Here is an 18,728-nt window from a genome sequence, read left to right as displayed (position 1 = left end):
TAAGAGTTTAAAAAAGAGAGAAAAGCTTTAACAATAAAAAATATGAATACATCTAATATGATTATTAAAATGTTCAATTGTATATTGTCCCAGTCTTCAACCATCCTCATTGCCTCTTTTTGGTGAGAACAGCTGTTCCAGACGTTGCGTGTTATATTCTGAAAACCCTGACCGGATGTCGTGTGTGCTTCCTGCGCGCACCTTGACGCAGCGGTGAGCCGAAGCGTCGCTCCCTCAGCAGAGAGAGGGAGGGGATGGGGCAGGCTGGTAACCGGGCTGTAACGGGGATAACCTGCAGCCTCCGTCTCTCGGATGCTCTGATGGAGTGAACCGGGCCACGATGCGCGTTTATTTCCTTTCTCTGTCGGTCATGGAAAGGGTAAGACACACAAAACGCTCGGCGGCGGCTAAAATCCACGGTGATGTGCGGCTCACAGACCTACCCGTCCAGCTGTTTTTATGGGTGGGAAGGAGGGGGGGTAGGGTGGTGTGTGTATGTGTGTGTGTGTGTGTGTTTGTGGGGAGGGTGGTAATGGGGTGTTGATAGGAAATAGACGCCTTGCGGTCGGAATAAAGCCAAAGCCGCGCACCGTTCTCTCAAATTGAGGTTAATCACATCACAAAAAATAATCCAATTGCGAAATATCTTGTGATTTAATCTGTTAATTAGGCCTACATCATTTACAGGATGATTGGCACCTCCCACCATGATGTGATAGCGGTGTGAGGCTATCTGTGCAGCCTCAGATACATTTTTAAAAAATGGCTGTTTTTCCCCATTTTAGGCCATTTATTTTGTTAAGACAGCAATTCATTTCCCGTCTGAGGATAATAAGCCTCCTGATTCACCAGACTATTTTTACAGATGGGTTCCGGCGCCGTAGAAAAGAATCCCATTTCCTCCTGGTTACAGCCCGTAATTACAATTCATGATGACACCCTTTTTTAAAAAAAAAAAAAAAACCCAAAAAACATGAATGTATGGAACAGCGCCGCAGCTTTCTGCCACTAAAGGCCTGATAATTGTTCTGTATTCATGTTTTGGAGGCTGCCAAGGTAAAAGCTGCCATCCACGGCTCATTTCCGTACATCATGCGCATTCATTATTACCATTATGGCTATGGACGCTCGGGTACATAAAGCCGAGACATGCACTGATGGATGAATTACTCCAGACGTTGAGTATCGCGATGCCAGTCTGTGTGAGAGACGGTGCTGCTGCAACAGCAATGGTTGTTCTGTCTCTGAGGTTTAGGGGGAAAAAACGCCTCAGAAAGGTGCATGTACTGTGTGTGTGTGTGTGTGTGTGTGTGTGTGTGTGTGTGTGTGTGTGTGTGTGTGTGTGTGTGTGTGCGTGCGTGCGTGCGTGTAAGTGGTGGCCTGGTGGGAAATATATGTGTTATTATTTGTTATTATTAATTAATAATGATGTGTTCTGGGAATGTGTGGCCTTCATCATCATCATCATCATTACCATTATCATCACCACCCTCCTCCTCATCCTCCTCCAGCTGCTCTCATCATCACATCTTGGCCTAAACATGACCTTTTCTTCTTCCTCTCTTTCCAGGTTCATCTCTCGTCTCATTGAAGCCTGGGCCAGGGGTGGGGGGGTCAGAGGTCGCCCACCCAACCTGCACTTCTCCCTCTTGCCCCTGCACCCCACCCCACCCACGCTCCCCATCCACCAAACCCTCAGCCCCTGTCACCCTGCACTGTTTCCCCCCCCAAATCTCACATACCTTTTGCTCACAAATTCACACCCCTGCCCGGCTCCATCATCCCTCAGCACCTGTTTCCTGCCTGCCAGCCTCAGCCAATCAGCAGTTAGCAGAAAAGTAACTGTTGAGCATTTCATGACGAGAGCAGATCAGTCCTTCTCCGGACACTAGTCGTCTTCTCAGATAACACCTCTCGCATCCAGGCCTCAAGATGATGTGCGAGGTGATGCCCACCATCTCAGAGGATGGGCGCGGCGGGGGAGGAGGCGGCTCGTCTTCGCCCGCTGGGGGTGGAGGAGGGATGGGCGGAGGGATGGGAGGCATGGGGGGCTACAGCAGCCGGGATCCCCGCGGTGGCGGTGGCGGTGGAGGCGGCGGTGGAGGTGGCGGCGGAAGCGATGAAGGAGGAAGCACGGGCAACCTGGAGTCGCTGATGGTGAACATGCTGACGGAGAGGGAGAGGCTGCTGGAGAGCCTGAGGGAGACCCAGGACAGTCTGGGGACGGCCCACCTGCGACTGCGAGAGCTGGGCCACGAGAAGGAGTCGCTCCAGAGGCAGCTGTCCATCGCCCTGCCACAGGTATGAAGACTGGTGGGGGAGGGTGGGAGCTGGTGACACACCTGAGAGCAAACACTGTCACACACTGATCTAAATGTTTGTAGAGACAAGAATCCAGCACCTGTCTCTGCATCCCACATTTTAGTTTGTAATCTGCATGTTAGACTAAAGGAACATTTCACCTCTGAAAGAAAAGACTCAATCACAGGCTGAAAGCTGGAAATGTCACATTAGATTCTTCCAGACAGAATCTCACAACATGTAGCCAAATGAAATGTATTGAGTGCAATATTTACATGATTATCTCTTATATGCTTGTTACTCACAATGCTGTGGGTTCACATGCACATCATAAGGCAGCATTACCACTGAAGAAAATGTAGGAGAGCATTTTGGACCCAGAGCTTTTACATCTTTAACAAAGTGTCTTAAGAACATTGCTTTGTATTTAAAGCTTTAATTAGAGAAGGAAAATGATGATTACCTATCAATAGTTTGAGGGGAGGTTGAGATGAAGCAGATGAAAGTATTGGTATGAATTTGCTGTATGTTTTGTGGTTTTATCGACTTCACTAAGATTTAGATTTTATGATCGACACATGATTGTAGTTAAAGGGAAGTGTCTCTTTTATATGTGGTACTAGATTAAATTACAGTTGGAGACTGTACAGAAGTAACTCAAAATCTTGAATCTCTTCGGTGCAGAGTGAGAAAAACACAGGAAAAATGCTGTTTTTACAGTCTAAATTCACATGCCAGCGTTACATCATAGTGACTGTGAGTGAGCCAGGTTCAGTAATTACCAATCAGACAATAACAGGTTATGCACAGGTTTAAATAAGTATATCATTAAGTACCAGAATAGCAGCTTAGCTCGTTCATAATTCAGCCTTGTGAACAGTGAGTGAGCAGAAACACCAGCACCATGATGAACAGCTACACCGCTGCGAGTCGACGTCCCACATTGAAGATCTGTCTTCAGTACAAGTAAACAAGTGTTATGAGAGGAATGTGCTCTTGTACCAAAAGTACTCATAGTGAAAATGGTTCCTATCACAGTGTTGAATTATTGATGTGTGAACCTGTAAGCAGGATTTTTAATGTTGTTGCTGGTCCAGGTGGCGCTGAGTCCTTATTGTTCTGTTGGGGGAGTTTGAAGTGCAGCAACACAGATGGAAACGTCCGCGTGTCCAGTTCTGTCAGGAGAAAACGGCCCGGCCTTCTTATACTGTTTAGATAATATTGGAAAAAGTAATGTGGTGATGCTAAGATGAGGCTGCAATGTACAAAACGTGGCTAAAGTAGAAGATTTTAACTGACAATGGTGATTTTTTATTTTAATTAAACTTAAGATCTTATTCTGAAAAATAACTAGTAACATCCATTGTCTGCAAAAATAGAAAGACTTCAACTAAACTTTTTAATTTCTTAGGTTTCTTCACAGCTCTGTTATATAAATATATCTTTGTCAGGCAATGGTGCTGATTCTGGATCTTTCAATAAAGCCTCTCATGTTACTGTTAGAGCCAAAACTATTAGTCAATGAATCGATTGACAAAAAAATTTGATTAACTCGTTTGTGCCAAACACATTCTGGTTAATGTAGTTCCAGCTTCTGAAAAGTGAGAATTTACTAAACTGTACATATTTGAGTTTTGGTCTTTTATTTTGAAAACACTGGCAATTTGAAAACTGTCGCCTTTTGTTTCCAGGATATTATAATTATAATTTTACTGTTTATGCCGAGTGAAAGATTCATCCATTAATTGAGAAAGTAATAGGCAGATTAACTGGTAATAAGAATAAACATTAGTTGCAACTTTAATGACTATAATTACTATTATATCTGAGTCACAGAGTTAAGCATCCAACTTTCCTAAAAATATCTATTCTGAATGTATTTCCAAAATCCTGTCCAGGTCGCAGGAAATGACTTTTGTCCTTGCAAGTTTTTGTAAAACACAACCAAAACTATCCCACATGAATTTGTTTGAAAATATAAAATACTGCAAAGTAACATCAATTTATACTAATGTATCTGATAATCCAATTTCTACTTTTACTTCACGTTGTACAAATTGACAAAGGAGATATGTCCTTCCAGGCTACCGTTGTTTGGATTATTCGAAAAAGAGTCACAATTTGAGAAACAAGTTTAAAAAAAAAAGACAGAACATTTTCTCATCCCGATGGTTCAAATCAGACGCTCAGCTTTGTGACTCAGATGTTAAGAAGGTAAACACATGAGAGATGATGGCAAAATGTTACCTTTGCCCCTGAAGCTCCTACGCCAATGTTATCCCACATCCCATTGGCCGAGAGCTAATCATTTTGTAATTCCACTCAACATACAAGGACTCCATCTCTATTTTCAGGCATTGTCGGACGCCTCGGGCAGCGATGATGCCTCCCTCATTGTTAGTACCTTTCTTTCTCTGTCGCCGCGGCTGAAATATCAAAATGAAATAACAGACGTGAGCAGTGCTGCACATTCTTACACATGGCAACTGGACATTAAAGGGCCATATTACCTCAGTGAGAGGGGATCAATATGGCGCACACATCTGCAGAAACACACACACACACACAGATAGAGGAACACATGGAGCCCTGTGATACATTCTACAGTAGATGGGTTCACTGAGTTCGTCTGTGTGAGAAGACGTTGCCAAGAGAGAAAAATAGGAGAGAGGGATGGAGAGAGCGACAGCATGGCACAAAGACAGAGAGAGAGAGAGAGGGTGGGAAAAAAACCTGGTGATATGAAACATACAGAGACTTACAAATCATGAACATTTGCATATTGCTGCATACTAATTAGGTGGCTTCCTGAGTCTGTTTTAGATGTTGTGTATCATGACAAGGGGGGAGATTGAAATGGGTGAAGTGGGAGAGTGGCAGGATCGAGATGGGAGAGAGTTGAAGATGAAAAAGCGCAAGAGGTGAATGCCAGCGCAGTCGGGGAGCTGAATGATTTGCATCGTGTATCTGACCAAAAACGATGGCGACGGAAAAGACACAGAGAGACAGAGAGAGAGAGAGAGAGAGGGGAGTCCAGGAAGTGTCTGATATCGGCCGTCCATCTCGCACCATCTTTTACATGAATTAATACCAGATTTATGATATCCTCTGGGCCCAGAACACGCCATCTGTACACAGCTATTCCCTCCCTCACCCCTTCCCCTTCTATCTTTTCAAATAAGCTTCCTCCTTCCTCGTCCTCCTCCCGTCCTTCCCCTCCTTTTTCAGCCCAACTGAGCACATCAGCTCAGGAGCTTGTTGCAGACCATACACGCCGTACTTTTTCTTTTAAATGCATCGGAGGATGGTGTGAGGTGAGGTTTGCCTGTTTGCTGCCGTGTGTGTTGGGTAAACTGGTCACTGTTAACACAGAGCAAAGATAACAGCAGCACCATGCATGCATCAGTGCCTAATGGCTCGTTTGCATACGCGCTTCTTTTTTTTTCTTTTCTTGAAAAACACACACATTATTCAGAGCACACGAGTCCGGGGACGGCCGTGTGTGTCACGCCACAATCACACACGAGAGAGTGGGAGGTCTAGAGAAACATTGATGGATGGATGGATGGATGGATAGATAGATAGATAGATAGATAGATAGATAGATAGATAGATAGATAGATAGATAGATAGAGGCTGAAAGTTAGGCTCAGTCCAAGTTGTACTTGATAATGTCACTCATCCTCTCTTTGTTGATCTGTTGCCATGGAAACCACTGAGTTGCATTAAAAGCAACAGATTTTAATCATAACTATGGTGTAGCTAGCCGTACAATTATACATAATTGGAGAAAATTACACAAAATCACAACAATTCAACTGGATTGCTTTGAGTTGGAAATATAAGACATTACACCACGCTGGCCTAATTCCCGTTACTCTCATGCTTGTTTAACCTCCAGGAATTTGTTTTAATGGCAGGCAAACGCACAGCCAGTCGTGGTTATTACGCAATTAAACCAATTTCAGGTGCAACACGTGCAGTAAAGCCGGTTGTTAGATTTTATATTGAGGCCCGGTTTAAGAGTCCTGGTGGCCAAGGACCACGAGCGCTGCGGTAGATATGGCAAAGGTTATACTGTATGTGCAGTCAAGCTGTGTTTTCAGTGAGTCATTTCCTCTTGCAGCCGCAGCGTAGCTGCTTTTTTGTGCATGTGCGCATGTGTTTAAAGCAATGAAATTTTGTGAGAAAGTGTGTGAGTCTCGTAATGAAATCAAGATTTGTCAAATAGTTCACTGTAGTTAATTGCACTGTGCGGGTTAACTGAATATTTTGGCAGTAAAACTTGCACTTTTGAGGTCGTTTTTTATGTTTCTGGTTCTGTGGAATAACTGGCACAAAGTTCGAAGAGGTAAACACGTTTGCAGTCCACTTTCCATGGAGTTTGGTAACAAACTTTTCAGTCACCATCACATTATTTGTTTAAGGCCCTGTGAGGCGTCATTTATCAATCACACAGGGAGAAATTAAGAAAGAGGCTGAAGAAATAAAAGATATCAATACAATGAAGACATAAGACACTGTGTTATACCCTTATTTTCCATGCCAGCTTGTTAGGAAACCCTCTACCTGTTAAACTTAAATAACGCTTCTCTCTGATGGTTTCCTGAAGACTTTCCCACTTATTGTTAGTTTTTGTGTTTTCTGGTGATTGTAGGCCTGTTACCACAGAGCTTTCATTTATCATGGCATCATTTGTTGGTTTCATTCCCTCCGAGTCAGTCAGGAAATAAAAATGTTTTACATGACACAGCGCAGCTTCAAGGCCGTGCAGAGATAAGACATGGAAACCTTCACTCCCCTGCGAGCTCCTCTGTGCCCACTTGTAAAAACCAAACAGCTAAACCAAGTTAATCCCTGCTCTCTGGAGGTGTTCTGGGACATGAAGGATGTCATCAGTGAAAGTTAAATGTTTTACTGGTATTTACTGCCTTGCTAGGTTGTTACTAATCTGTCCACCTATAAAGCCAACCAGCTAAACTCTTTCTGTAAACAGTTGAGGCAGGTTTAAGTAATGTGGGAAAGTACATTGCTTCATTACAAAATAATTTTTGGTTGCACTGAACCTTATAGCTTGATGAGTGTGTGTGAGATCAGCATGGATAAACTACACTCATGACCTCATGCAGCAGCAGCAGCAGCAGCAGCATTGAGTCAATAACAGCACCCTCTTGTGACCCTGCAGGAGTTTGCAGTGCTGACCAAAGAGCTGAACCTCTGCCGGGAACAGCTGCTGGAGAGAGAGGAGGAGATAGCAGAGCTGAAGGCAGAGAGGAACAACACACGAGTCAGTACACCTCTATGTCTGTTCAACATTATGTTCTTGTGTTTATTTGGCTGTTAATTAAAGTTCAGGCATTTATCTATCCTAAAATACTTTAAAATGCACCAAAGGTACAAACGTGGAGAGGTTTTATTGTATGCGAACCACATGTGTTTTACCAGCTGCTGCTTGAACATCTGGAGTGCCTGGTGTCCCGTCACGAGCGCAGCCTGAGGATGACCGTGGTGAAGAGGCAGGCCCAATCCCCGGCCGGGGTCTCCAGCGAGGTGGAGGTCCTGAAAGCTCTCAAGTCGTTGTTCGAGCACCACAAAGCTCTCGATGAGAAGGTGCGGGAACGACTACGGGTGGCTCTGGAGCGAGTGTCGGCCCTGGAGGAAGAGCTGCAGTCTTCCTCTCAAGAGGTGAGCCCGTCTTTGCTGAGCGTACTAGTTTTTCCACAGGTTTCACTGAATCACTTCTGATGATTCTCCTCCGTGTCGTTTCAGGTTGTGTCTTTAAGGGAACAAATCAAGCGGCGGCAGCAAGGACTAGACAACGGCAAAGAGGTAATGAGATGCGTTTCATTGACAGTTCTCAGAAAATGTACAGATGCTGATGCCTCATAAAGAACCTGAAACATCCCAGTCAGCTCATGGTGGCCTGTACAAACAAATCACATTTCTCCAATCAAGCAGATATTAATTAGATATAATCTATCGTCATAAAAAATCCCGTACTGTTACTGCTTTAAATGTTCGCCCCGATCCGACATATTTCATGCATTTATCGCTCATGCGTTTCCTTAAGAGTAGCAGTGAAAATATCAACTGGCATCAGATAAGGTGAACTTCTCAACAACCCATCAAAGAGAAAAGAGTGAGGGTCAGGATGGTATAAGTAACAACACGGCCGGGAGTGGACAGGCATGCTAGCAGATCTATGAGGCTAAATGCTAATGGTTCACAACTTAATGTAAAAGGGTCATAATTGTTACTACAGTGTGTTCACCGTCTTATATGGTCCGTTAGTTCAATGAAAAGTTCAGATCACATCCTGAAAGTGGAAATGAATGTGTGTACTGTGTTTATAGCAGTTCATCCATTAGCTGAGTCGAGATATTTCACACAACACCATAAATGTGAACCTCACTGAGGCGCCACGGGAAAGGTCAGGGGATCTCACAGCAATCCATTTCATAGTCGTTGAGTTTGGATCAAAGTGGTGGACTGACAGACCAACTGAATACACAGCTCTGCTCCCATGCAGGTGATTTCGATTAAGAGTTAGTGGAGCCCATGTAAAATCCTCAGTGCTGCATAATTTCATCCTCACTCACTTAAAGTGCATCTGGTGGACAGAGGTTTTTGCAGCTTAGGTTTATGTGCCTGCATTTGTATTGATGCAATATAACTTCCAGCCATCAGCTGGCAGCTCTGAGCACGCTTCCGACTGAGCAGCACCAGTGGATCAGTGAAGGACTTAGGCGCCATCTTGGATTTTACACAGGTTGTATTTCTTATAGAGCAAGTCGGGTGTTTGTTGCTTCACACTTGTTATTTCTCCTGATCGGCCGCAGACAAGTTCAGCTTCCCTGCAGTGAGTTCATATTTCAGTGAGTTGTTCTGTGCAATTTAATGAGAACCAAATGACTGAAGTGAGTGTGTTTTCCTTGACAACATATCTACTGTGAGTCCTGGACCTGTGCAACTTCCAACTATCATTGCATTTATGTGCAGAGAACCTTGCTCTGTAAAGTTTCTTGGTAAGTTGCACAGATCCTCCATAATTGAGATGAAAATACAGGTAAATTTGGGTGTTAAGAAAATGTAAGTAATTTCTTCCCAAATAAAGTTGAAGTAAAAAATTGTGTTTTTGAAATCCAAATGCAATGTCAGCACATGAAGTGTAACACATGAGCCAGGTGAGACTGGAAGTTATACTGATTGCTCCATTAATTAAAGTGAATCATTATCTCTCCATTCAGCGGCTTCCCAACGGACCTTCCTCCATCTTGGATGACGGAGAAATCGACAGGCAGAGGGAGGGCGAGATCGAGCGACAGAGGTCAGAGCTGGGGCAGCTGAAGGAGAGACTGGCCCTCATGTGCCGACAGGTACCTGATTCAGAGACACTCCTATGGTCTAATGCTTTCACCAAAAAAACAAACAAAATATGGCAAGCAAACCTAAAGGGGCGTGTGCTCGCTCTGCCTCATATCTTCATATCTCTCCACCTCCCGTCAGGTCGGGGAGATCGAGGAGCAGCTGACGTCGGCTAGGAGGGAGCTGGCCCGATCGGAGGAGACCAACCAGAAACTACAGAGGGACGTGAAGGAGGTGAGCGTCGCCGAGACACTACGCGTGTCTGTCACACAGGCAAAGAGAGTCTATTTTGCTCATAGTCACAGAAATATGTAACAGTTTGCTATGGTAACAAAGCCATTTGCCTACTTGGCAGTGGCTGCTGCTACTGTACGCACAAGAGCCTCTACGCTGTAGCCATGGTGACGGTGCCATTGGTGGAGCTGCAGGCGTTTTCACATGGATGCGGCGCTGTTAATCAGTCAGTGCTCTGGTAGCTGACTGAAAGGCGTGTGAAGCATTTTGGGACGAGAGTCAGTCAAGCCAGTATTTCTCCCTTTGTGTCTTCTCCACTCCTAACTGCTTCAACTCACTCGCTGCTCTTCTATCCCCCCCCCCCCCCCCCCCCCCCGTCTCTCTTGAACTTGTGCAACTGCAATTGGCGCGTCTGAAAACTGTCAACAACAACTACTAACCAGCCATTATCATTCTTCAGCTAATATCTTGTCAGGCCCAGTAAATTCCCTTTGATCAACACCTACTTATAAACTTGACATTTGCCCTCTCACACTTTCTCTGTCTGGGCTTCTTTCCTTTTTATTCCTGTGTCGAAATCTTAACCTACAGTCTTTTTTCTTTTAAATCTGCCAGGCACTTTGTCAAAGGGAAGACATGGAGGAGAGAATCACCACATTAGAACGCAGGTTTGGTTTTTTTTTTTCTTCCTGTGTCCATGAACTCTCAGAGATTTGTCTTCCTTCAAACTATGCTCCGCTCACTGCTCTGTCCGTCCATCCGTCCGTCCGTCTGCCGTTTTCGTTCCGGTTTGCAGGTACCTGAGCGCCCAGAGGGAGGCAACGTCTCTCCACGACATAAAAGATAAACTGGAGAACGAGTTGGCCAGCAAAGAGTCCCTCCACAGACAGGTGAGACGTCTCTTTCATCCCCTTGTGTGTCCGTGTTTCTGCAGTTGATTGGCACCTTGGCCATGTTTCACGTTGGCACACAGAGCGGTATCATCAGTCACCGGTTTAATCATGTCTGCTGCCCTCGGCAATCTTCACTCGCGCTCGGGAGTTTTACCTCCACTCCCTTTCATCCTGTCTTCCTGCAGAGCGAGGAGAAGAACCGGCAGCTTCAGGAGCGTCTAGACGATGCCAAACAGAAACTGCAGCAAACTCTGCAGAGGGCCGAGACGCTGCCTGAGATCGAGGCCCAGCTCGCCCAGAGAGTGGCAGCACTCAACAAGGTGTGTGTGTGTGTGTGTGTGTGTGTGTGTGTGTGTGTGTGTGTGTGTGTGTGTGTGTTTACCTGCAGCCATAACCACCACTGTTTATGTTTTGCGAAATGTTTTTTTAAGTCATCTGAGAGGTTTTGGAAAAGTGTCACACCTGTTCATCCCTGTCTAGAAATAATAATAATTGTTTTCACAAAACAGCCACAGTATGTGCTAATGTTTGCTTGTGGGAATACGCTCTCATTCAGGTGTGCGAGCTTCCGTGTCTGTGTGTGTTTATACATGAATGAAACAAAACACAAGATGTCAAATGACAGATGAATGCCAAATATTTTCGTCGAGCAGTGCCAGTAATTCATAAGGAAAACGTCTAAGATGAAACCCAGCTCAGGCCACAGACTCAGCGCAGCTATTCGATCCTTAGGCGATCTGCACGTTAAGAACTGCACGCCACTCGCATTCTTTATGACTTTAATTGCTCGTGCATTCCTGTAAACTCAGATTAATGCCCCGCGAGACGCAGGCACCCAAACTTTGCTGTAAACTGTGATCTACACAGGCATGTAACTAATTGGTAGACTCAGTCAACAAGCTGCTTCCTTTGTGTTAATTTGTATTAGTGTCACAACATGGTTTCACGCTGTAACCCCTGCTCCCCTCCTCTCCCCTCCTCTCCGATCATTCAGGCGGAGGAGCGTCATGGTAACTTCGAGGAGCGACTGCGACAGATGGAGGCGCAACTGGAGGAGAAGAACCAGGAGCTACAGAGAGTGAGTCATGCTTGCCTTTCCATCTCTCTTTCTCCTTCTCTGTTTTCATCCTCCCCCTCGTTCCTCTTTGTCAGGCTTTACGCAGCACAAAGGCGCACTAATTTTCTAAACCCTCTATTTGACCGTGCACATGCCAGATAGAAATCTTTGTCTCTCGCTCTCAGTCAAGCAGAATACTTGTTATTAACTCTCCTCCCACTCTTCCTCCTCTCCTTCCTCGCACTCACTTTTTCTCTTTCTTCTTTCTTTCTCTCTCTCTCTCTCTCTCTCTCTCTGTTGTCACCCGTGTCGCTCTCTCCCCCTCAGGCGAGGCAGAGGGAGAGGATGAACGATGAACACAACAAGCGCCTCTCCGACACGGTGGACAAGCTCCTGTCTGAGTCCAACGAGAGGCTGCAGCTCCATCTGAAGGAGAGGATGGCCGCCCTGGAAGAAAAGGTGACGGGCTCAAAGTCTTCATTTGATTCAGCACCTGGTTGAACTGCATCAGAGCGAGGTCACTTCCTGCCCTCCAGGAAGTGCATTCCAGGCAATCTTACAACTTCCAAGCAGCAGTGAACGCTACATCCAGAAACATATGCATTCATCAACATCAGATCCTTTCCTCTCTCTCGTCTCGTTTTTTTATCATTGGGCCTCTTCTTTTTTTTCTTTTTTTTTTTTCTTTTTATTTAAACTATTTCTGAAAAGTGGGTAAATCATCAATAATACAAAAAAACATCTGATTTTAAAAAACACAATTTAGAGCACAAACGCAATGACTGTGAAGATTCATCCAGTTCATAGTTATCAAGAAGGGCGACTGGACGTTTCACCTCTTTCACATCCAAGAGGCTTCTTCGCTGAAGATCTGATTCAACCCCTCTTGGATACTTGACAGTTCAAGGTTTTTTCTACCTTACTTTCTCTGGGACACAGTCAGCACCTTATTTGTCCTATATCACTATTTTATTTATCACTTTGCACTCTCTATTACAGGAAGCATTTTCTGAGAAGTCAGCATCATAAAAGAAGCGTATTTACTGTGAACTGCTGTGATTATGATCCTTTCGCAGCAGGAAAAATAACTTGAAAGCGTAGACACATAAAATCTGGGTGAAAATGGATTTAAAGCGACGAGCTCCTTTTTGAAAAAGTGGTTAAAAACTGAAAATGATTAGCCTTAGTTATCGTTTTGTTTACAGTGCAACACAGGGAAGTTTTTTTTTTCTCCCACTTTTAAAAGATACTCCTTTGCGCTATCACTACGTCTGCTAGCTCACTAGGTTTATATAAAACAGGGAACACTTAAACTGATCCTGCTGGATTTTTAACGCAACTTTAACAGATATTTATTGAGTGTTTTTTAATTATTTGAATTGAATAGTGTAAAGTCCAATCCAATCCAGCTTTATTTATAAAGCACTTTAAAAAAAACACCAGAAGGTACCAAAGTGCTGTACATGATAAAATTATAAACACAAGATAAATTACAAGACATAAAACATCAATAAAAACAGATATATAATAAGAGAAAACAATAAAATAACATAAAATAAGATAAAAAAATAAAATAAAATCACATTTTACGGGGTGTCAAAGGCCATGGAAAAGAGATGGGTCTTAAGAAGGGATTTAAAAACAGACAAGGAAGACGCCTGTCTAATGTGCAGAGACAGATCGTTCCACATTTTAGGGGCTGCCACAGCGAAAGCACGGTCCCCTCTGAGCTTGCGCTTAGTTTTTGGCACCCTCAGGAGCAGCTGATCAGCTGACCTGAGAGAGCGGGTGGGTGAATATGGGTGCAGCAATTCAGAGAGGTAGGGAGGGGCGAGACCATTGAGAGATTTTAAAATGAATCCTAAAATGTATGGGCAACCAGTGAAGTGAGGCTAACGTGGGGGAAATGTGGTCATATTTGCGTGTGCCAGTTAAAAGACGTGCAGCAGCATTTTGTACCATCTGGAGACGGTTGATGGAGGAACCACTAACCCCCACATAAAGTGCATTGCAGTAATCCAGCCATGTGGTGACAAAGGCGTGGATTACTGTCTCAAAGTGCTGCTTTGAAAGAATTGGCTTTATTTTGGCCAGCTGCCTCAACTGGTAATAATAACTTGACTTCACAACTGTCTTGATCTGATTGTCAAGTCTGAGGTCTGAGTCCACCCTAACTCCCAAGTTAGTGACGTTGGATTTTAGGTATTGTATCACACACTGGTTCAGATTAGTCATCTGAACCACCTCATGGTCATGTTCTGTGCGTAGTTTACTCATGTCCTCTTACAACTGACGCCTCGTTTGCAAACCTTCCTGTCACAACCTCATTTGGAGAAAAGTGTTTTTATTTTTATATTCTTCCCCCCCTGCAGAATGCTCTGTCTGAGGAACTGTCTAACATGAAGAAACTCCAGGATGATCTCTTAGCAAACAAGGTGACTGCCTCTTCATTCGTAGCTGAAGCAGGTCAATGCGCTGTGTGTTACTTTTTCTCACCGACTCTGTCTCGTTTTTTACTCCCAGGACCAACTGATAGCGGAGCTGGAGAGGCTTCAGCTGGAGTTAGATCAGCTGAGAGCGAGACCCGGGGGCTCTTATTCCAGGTAGGAGCCATTCAATCATCAGCGCCATAGAAAAAGAGCGAAACCCGAACCGTTATTCTGAGTCTCGGGGCGCTGCTTTGCCCGACTGTAAAGATGCCAGTGATGTGTCTGCTATCTTGTCAGACACTGTAGATGAATCACTCCATGCTGGAGGTGTACAACACTGTCAGCACTCACAGGGAACACATTCAGTTGCTGGTTGCACAAACACACACGCATGATCGTGCATCATCACACCTGACTATGTCCATCTGCAAACCTGATCTGGGAACATAATTCACTTTAACATTTCTAGTTTTCTTCATATATCATGTTCCTTTTATTGTTTTATAGTGGATGTAGTATATTCTGTTTTTTTTTAAGTGATTTCTTACTTCATTCTTCTTTCATATAATCTTCACGTCTACTCCACATATATCACTTTTGGAATTGGCACGTGTGTAATGTTTTCATCCCTCGCCTTGTTCGCTGTATGTTTTTCTTTGTTCTACCATCTTACTGTCAAAATCTTCTTCCCCTTGCAGGGATACTTACCGTTTTATCTTATCTCATGTCATCTTATCTTTCCTTCTATCTCCCCAGTCGCTCTCTGCCAGGTAGCGCTCTGGAGTTGAGGTATTCTCACGGGGGCGGGGGTGGGGGCGGGTCCCTCCCAGCAGGTTCCACCACTCACCTGGATCCCTTTGGTAACGCCTCCACTGGGGGTGTGGTCAGGCGAAGTCACCGGGCCCGTTGGAGCTCTGCACGAGAGGACGCGACCAAAGTGAGAATCGATCCCATTCTACCCACACCTGACTCAACACGTGACGTTACTATTGAAGGCACTTGATGCCTCTTAAAAGCAGCAGTTCATCAATACTTGTTACATTTCTGTTACATACTAAATATCTGCAATCTTCTGTCTTAACGTCAAATCTGTTCCATCAGGCTTTAACTCAGTAGAATCAGTTTTATTGTTTGTTTTCACCTGAAAATAAATCTGCCTTTCTCACATTTCTTAATAAAGTGAGAGGGAGTAAAAGAGGCCTAAGAATGAGGAAAAAATCTAAATGAGGTTGGTATCAAGTTTAGTCAAGTTTGGACCAATTCACTCCACCTGTTACTTTCATGTTGATGACATCATATTTATCCTGATCTCCTAGGGCTGTTTTATTAAAGAAAAACATAAAACATCGTATTTATTCGCTGAAACCTAACCTTTCAAAACTCATCGTCAAGATTTGGATTAATATCCTGCTAACAGCTCTGTGAGGCTGGCAATATTTGCTAATTAGCACTAAATACAAATTACACCTGAGGGTGATGGGAATGTCGTTAGTTTTGAAGGTATTTGGTCATAAACTAAAGCAGTGGACGATTGTTGATATCCTGATGATGGCGCTAGAGGAAAAGTCAGAGGATCACCAAAATCGTTACAGTTCATCCTGAGGGGGGAGTGAATGTCTGTACCAGATTTCATACTAATCCATCCAGTAGTTGTTGACATTCATTGTGAAGATCATGGCGATCAGTGAGACTCTTCCTCTGGGGACCATGAATTCTGAATCCATCCAGTCCTTCCAGATCTCTGAGTCTGGACCGAAACGGTGGAGCCACTGACGAACCAGACATTGCCATCCTCAAAGCCTTGGTGCTAGCAGGGCTAAAGAATGTGTTTAGTGTTGAAACGAAGGCGAATGATTTATGAAGTATTTGTGAATGGGATCAGCTGATCAGTGGGTATTAAGTCTTCTATTCTTGCTCTCTGTGTGTAGTACCCAGACTGGGAGAGCGGGGGCCTGCTGGGGACCGGGTTCGAGCCCGGCGTGGATGTTGGCTGCTCCGATGATGAGGACGACGGGGATCCTCGGTTTGGCTCCGAGCTGCTGTCCCCCAGCGGACAGACGGACGTGCAGACGCTGGCCATCATGCTGCAGGAACAGCTGGAGGCCATCAATAAGGAGATCAAGTAAGGGAGGGCGGCAGTAACTCAACAGCTGGGAGGGAGGGAGGGAGGGAAACACCTCTCTACATACTGCAGTCTGACACAACACCACCACATGCTACAGCCTCAACAATAAATACATCAACACCTCTCTGACACTGTTAGAACAACAGCTGCAGTGGTGGATGTCCGCAGATCAGCAGGTCGACCTCCTCCTTTAAGTCTGTCCTGATCTGTTCAGAGCTAGCGTTTCGGCTTAATCGTATCATCCAAATGTTTCACTCCTCTCCCTCCTCTTTTCTCTCACTCCAGACTGATCCAGGAGGAGAAGGAGAACACGGAGTTGCGGGCCGAGGAGATCGAGAGCCGGGTCAGCGTGGCTTTGGACAGTCCGCCCATCCCTCCGACCTCCCTGGGGAGAGACAGCACAGGACGGGGTTTCATCCCCTCGTCCATCACATCATCCACCCTGGCCTCCCCCTCTCCCCCCAGCTCTGGACACTCCACCCCTCGCCTGCCTCACTCCCCCGCCCGCGAGACTGATAGACAGGTATCGCTGGAATGTAGAGATGAACTTCGATACTGGTCTGTGTCTCTTTTTTGTTCTTTTTTTTTGTTCTGTCCAGCTCATCTAGACAGTGAGTCATGTAAATAAAGTATTAGTAAATCATGCAGACGGGGTCAGAGAAGTTCAGTTATTCTTCAGCAGCACGTTAGACTGGCCAAGACTGATTGAAGTAACTTGTAGGGTGGTATTATAGTTGGTGCCAGACACTGTGGTTCCAGTATTTCAACAGTGGGCGGCTGAATTACAAAAGATGTTGCAATAAAGAAAAAAACATGCTGTCATTTGTGATTATGAAAGTGATAATGTTGATGTTCAAAGAAGTGTTCAAGCTATGAAGCTCAGAAAACTCCTGACAGACAACAGAAGCAGGAAACCTGACTCACCCCAGTCCTGTTGAAATCAGGGCGGTGAGGGTAAAGTTGGGGTCCGGTCACTAAAAGTTAGACAGCAGAGAAGCTGGTAGAAGGTCGTCTGCTCTGTCAAGTCGCACTCTCTATTCACAGGGTACAAATAAGGAGTAAAAAGCATAAATTAAAAGATCCAGGAGTATTATCAGGAGTAATAACAGTTTCTTGGCTTACACTGGAGTCTGTAGTACCTAAATATAATATGAGGCTTTAGCCAGTAGTCGGCAAGACTGCAGCACCACTCTTATTTTCTGTGGCAATGGATTCATTGTTTCGTTTAGGAAATGTCAGAAAATCTTTATTCCCTAAAGCCTATTTAAATGTCTGACCACCAGTCAAAAATCCAAAAAGTTTACTATCATAGAAAATATCCATATTTGGACCTGTGAATTTTTGCATTTAATTAGCTGTCAAAATTGTTGCCAATTCATTTTCTGTCAGTCAACTAAGTGATTAGGTAGCTTAGCTTAGCACAAAGCATTACCTTCCCGAAGTCTCACTGATTTCCTGGTAACTGCAGTCCAGGTCATGACTCAGGTGTCCTGGAGGAGCGTTACCATCCAAGCTGCATAACATGAGAAATACTTATTCCTTTTTTACACATCCTGTTCCAGAACAACAAAGATGATGATCGGTCCCTCGCTCTTCTTGACTCTACGCCTCCTCCCACGCCTCGTGCGCTTCGATTGGACAGGATGACCCTCACCCACCCAGGCGCGATGCTCGACGACCCCCGGGAGTTTCGCAGGTAAGGAAGCCACACACTAGATATGTCGGCATTGTTTTCTGATAAGCCACAAATTATAATTAATGTAACAAATGAACGGCTTTATCAGTGGTTATAACATTACTTACTAATGCTTAATAGGTCAGTTAATAAGAATAGCTTTTGCGGCTGCAGGACATCTGGACCAAAATCCATTAATAAATTGCTTATTAGTATTTATAAGTGCAGACTTTACGGATTATTGTAGAACCTTTTATTAATGATTATTAACAGCCATGTTAGTACTAAGACATCTGATTTAAACTGGGCACAAAAACAGCTCTTACCATCCACATTTCACATGTACTGTATTCCTCTGTATTCCATTTGTACTATTTACTGTATATCTCTATGTATAAGTTAATAAATGGTTGGAAGGTTTTTTAAAGGTTAACAAGTTTATAAATGGATTTTGGTCCAGGTGTTCTGCTGCATTTTTTCCAGAAGGCCATTGGAGAGGTCTCCCCACTGAATTAAAGAGCTAGTAGGGATTTTTCCACAACCTGGCAACCCAAAAGTTGTTCTTATTATTGGCATATAGCTAAATAATGCATTAACCCTTAATAAATCCATACATTTTTTTAAACTTATAAATCCGTTATAAATGGTG

General features: G+C 44.3%; 1 protein-coding gene across 2 annotated transcripts in view; it reads left to right on the top strand.

Annotated features, from left to right (window-relative positions):
* Positions 1–258: 258 nt before the first annotated feature.
* Positions 259–18,728, top strand: part of ppfia3 (PTPRF interacting protein alpha 3) — a 28,044-nt gene continuing 9,574 nt past the window's right edge. Inside the window, exons 1-18 of one of the 2 annotated variants that reach the window (XM_087175965.1) lie at positions 259–379; positions 1,571–2,301; positions 7,487–7,588; positions 7,747–7,986; positions 8,071–8,130; positions 9,549–9,677; positions 9,808–9,900; positions 10,516–10,568; positions 10,697–10,790; positions 10,979–11,113; positions 11,788–11,871; positions 12,178–12,309; positions 14,223–14,285; positions 14,374–14,453; positions 15,036–15,216; positions 16,208–16,401; positions 16,690–16,927; positions 17,967–18,100. In XM_087175965.1, the coding sequence (XP_087032091.1) occupies positions 1,933–2,301; positions 7,487–7,588; positions 7,747–7,986; positions 8,071–8,130; positions 9,549–9,677; positions 9,808–9,900; positions 10,516–10,568; positions 10,697–10,790; positions 10,979–11,113; positions 11,788–11,871; positions 12,178–12,309; positions 14,223–14,285; positions 14,374–14,453; positions 15,036–15,216; positions 16,208–16,401; positions 16,690–16,927; positions 17,967–18,100 (2,381 nt within the window). In that variant the 5' untranslated portion in view covers positions 259–379; positions 1,571–1,932. The remainder of the gene's footprint in view (positions 380–1,570; positions 2,302–7,486; positions 7,589–7,746; positions 7,987–8,070; positions 8,131–9,548; positions 9,678–9,807; positions 9,901–10,515; positions 10,569–10,696; positions 10,791–10,978; positions 11,114–11,787; positions 11,872–12,177; positions 12,310–14,222; positions 14,286–14,373; positions 14,454–15,035; positions 15,217–16,207; positions 16,402–16,689; positions 16,928–17,966; positions 18,101–18,728) is intronic. The other variant, XM_023413820.2, reaches the window with a different exon arrangement.

Source organism: Seriola lalandi, unplaced genomic scaffold (assembly GCF_002814215.2).
Source record: "Seriola lalandi dorsalis isolate HSWRI2012SDOR001 ecotype SW California unplaced genomic scaffold, Sedor1 jcf7180002054519, whole genome shotgun sequence".
Taxonomy (NCBI): Eukaryota; Metazoa; Chordata; class Actinopteri; order Carangiformes; family Carangidae; genus Seriola; species Seriola lalandi.
This window is presented reverse-complemented; position numbering and strand designations above follow the sequence as displayed.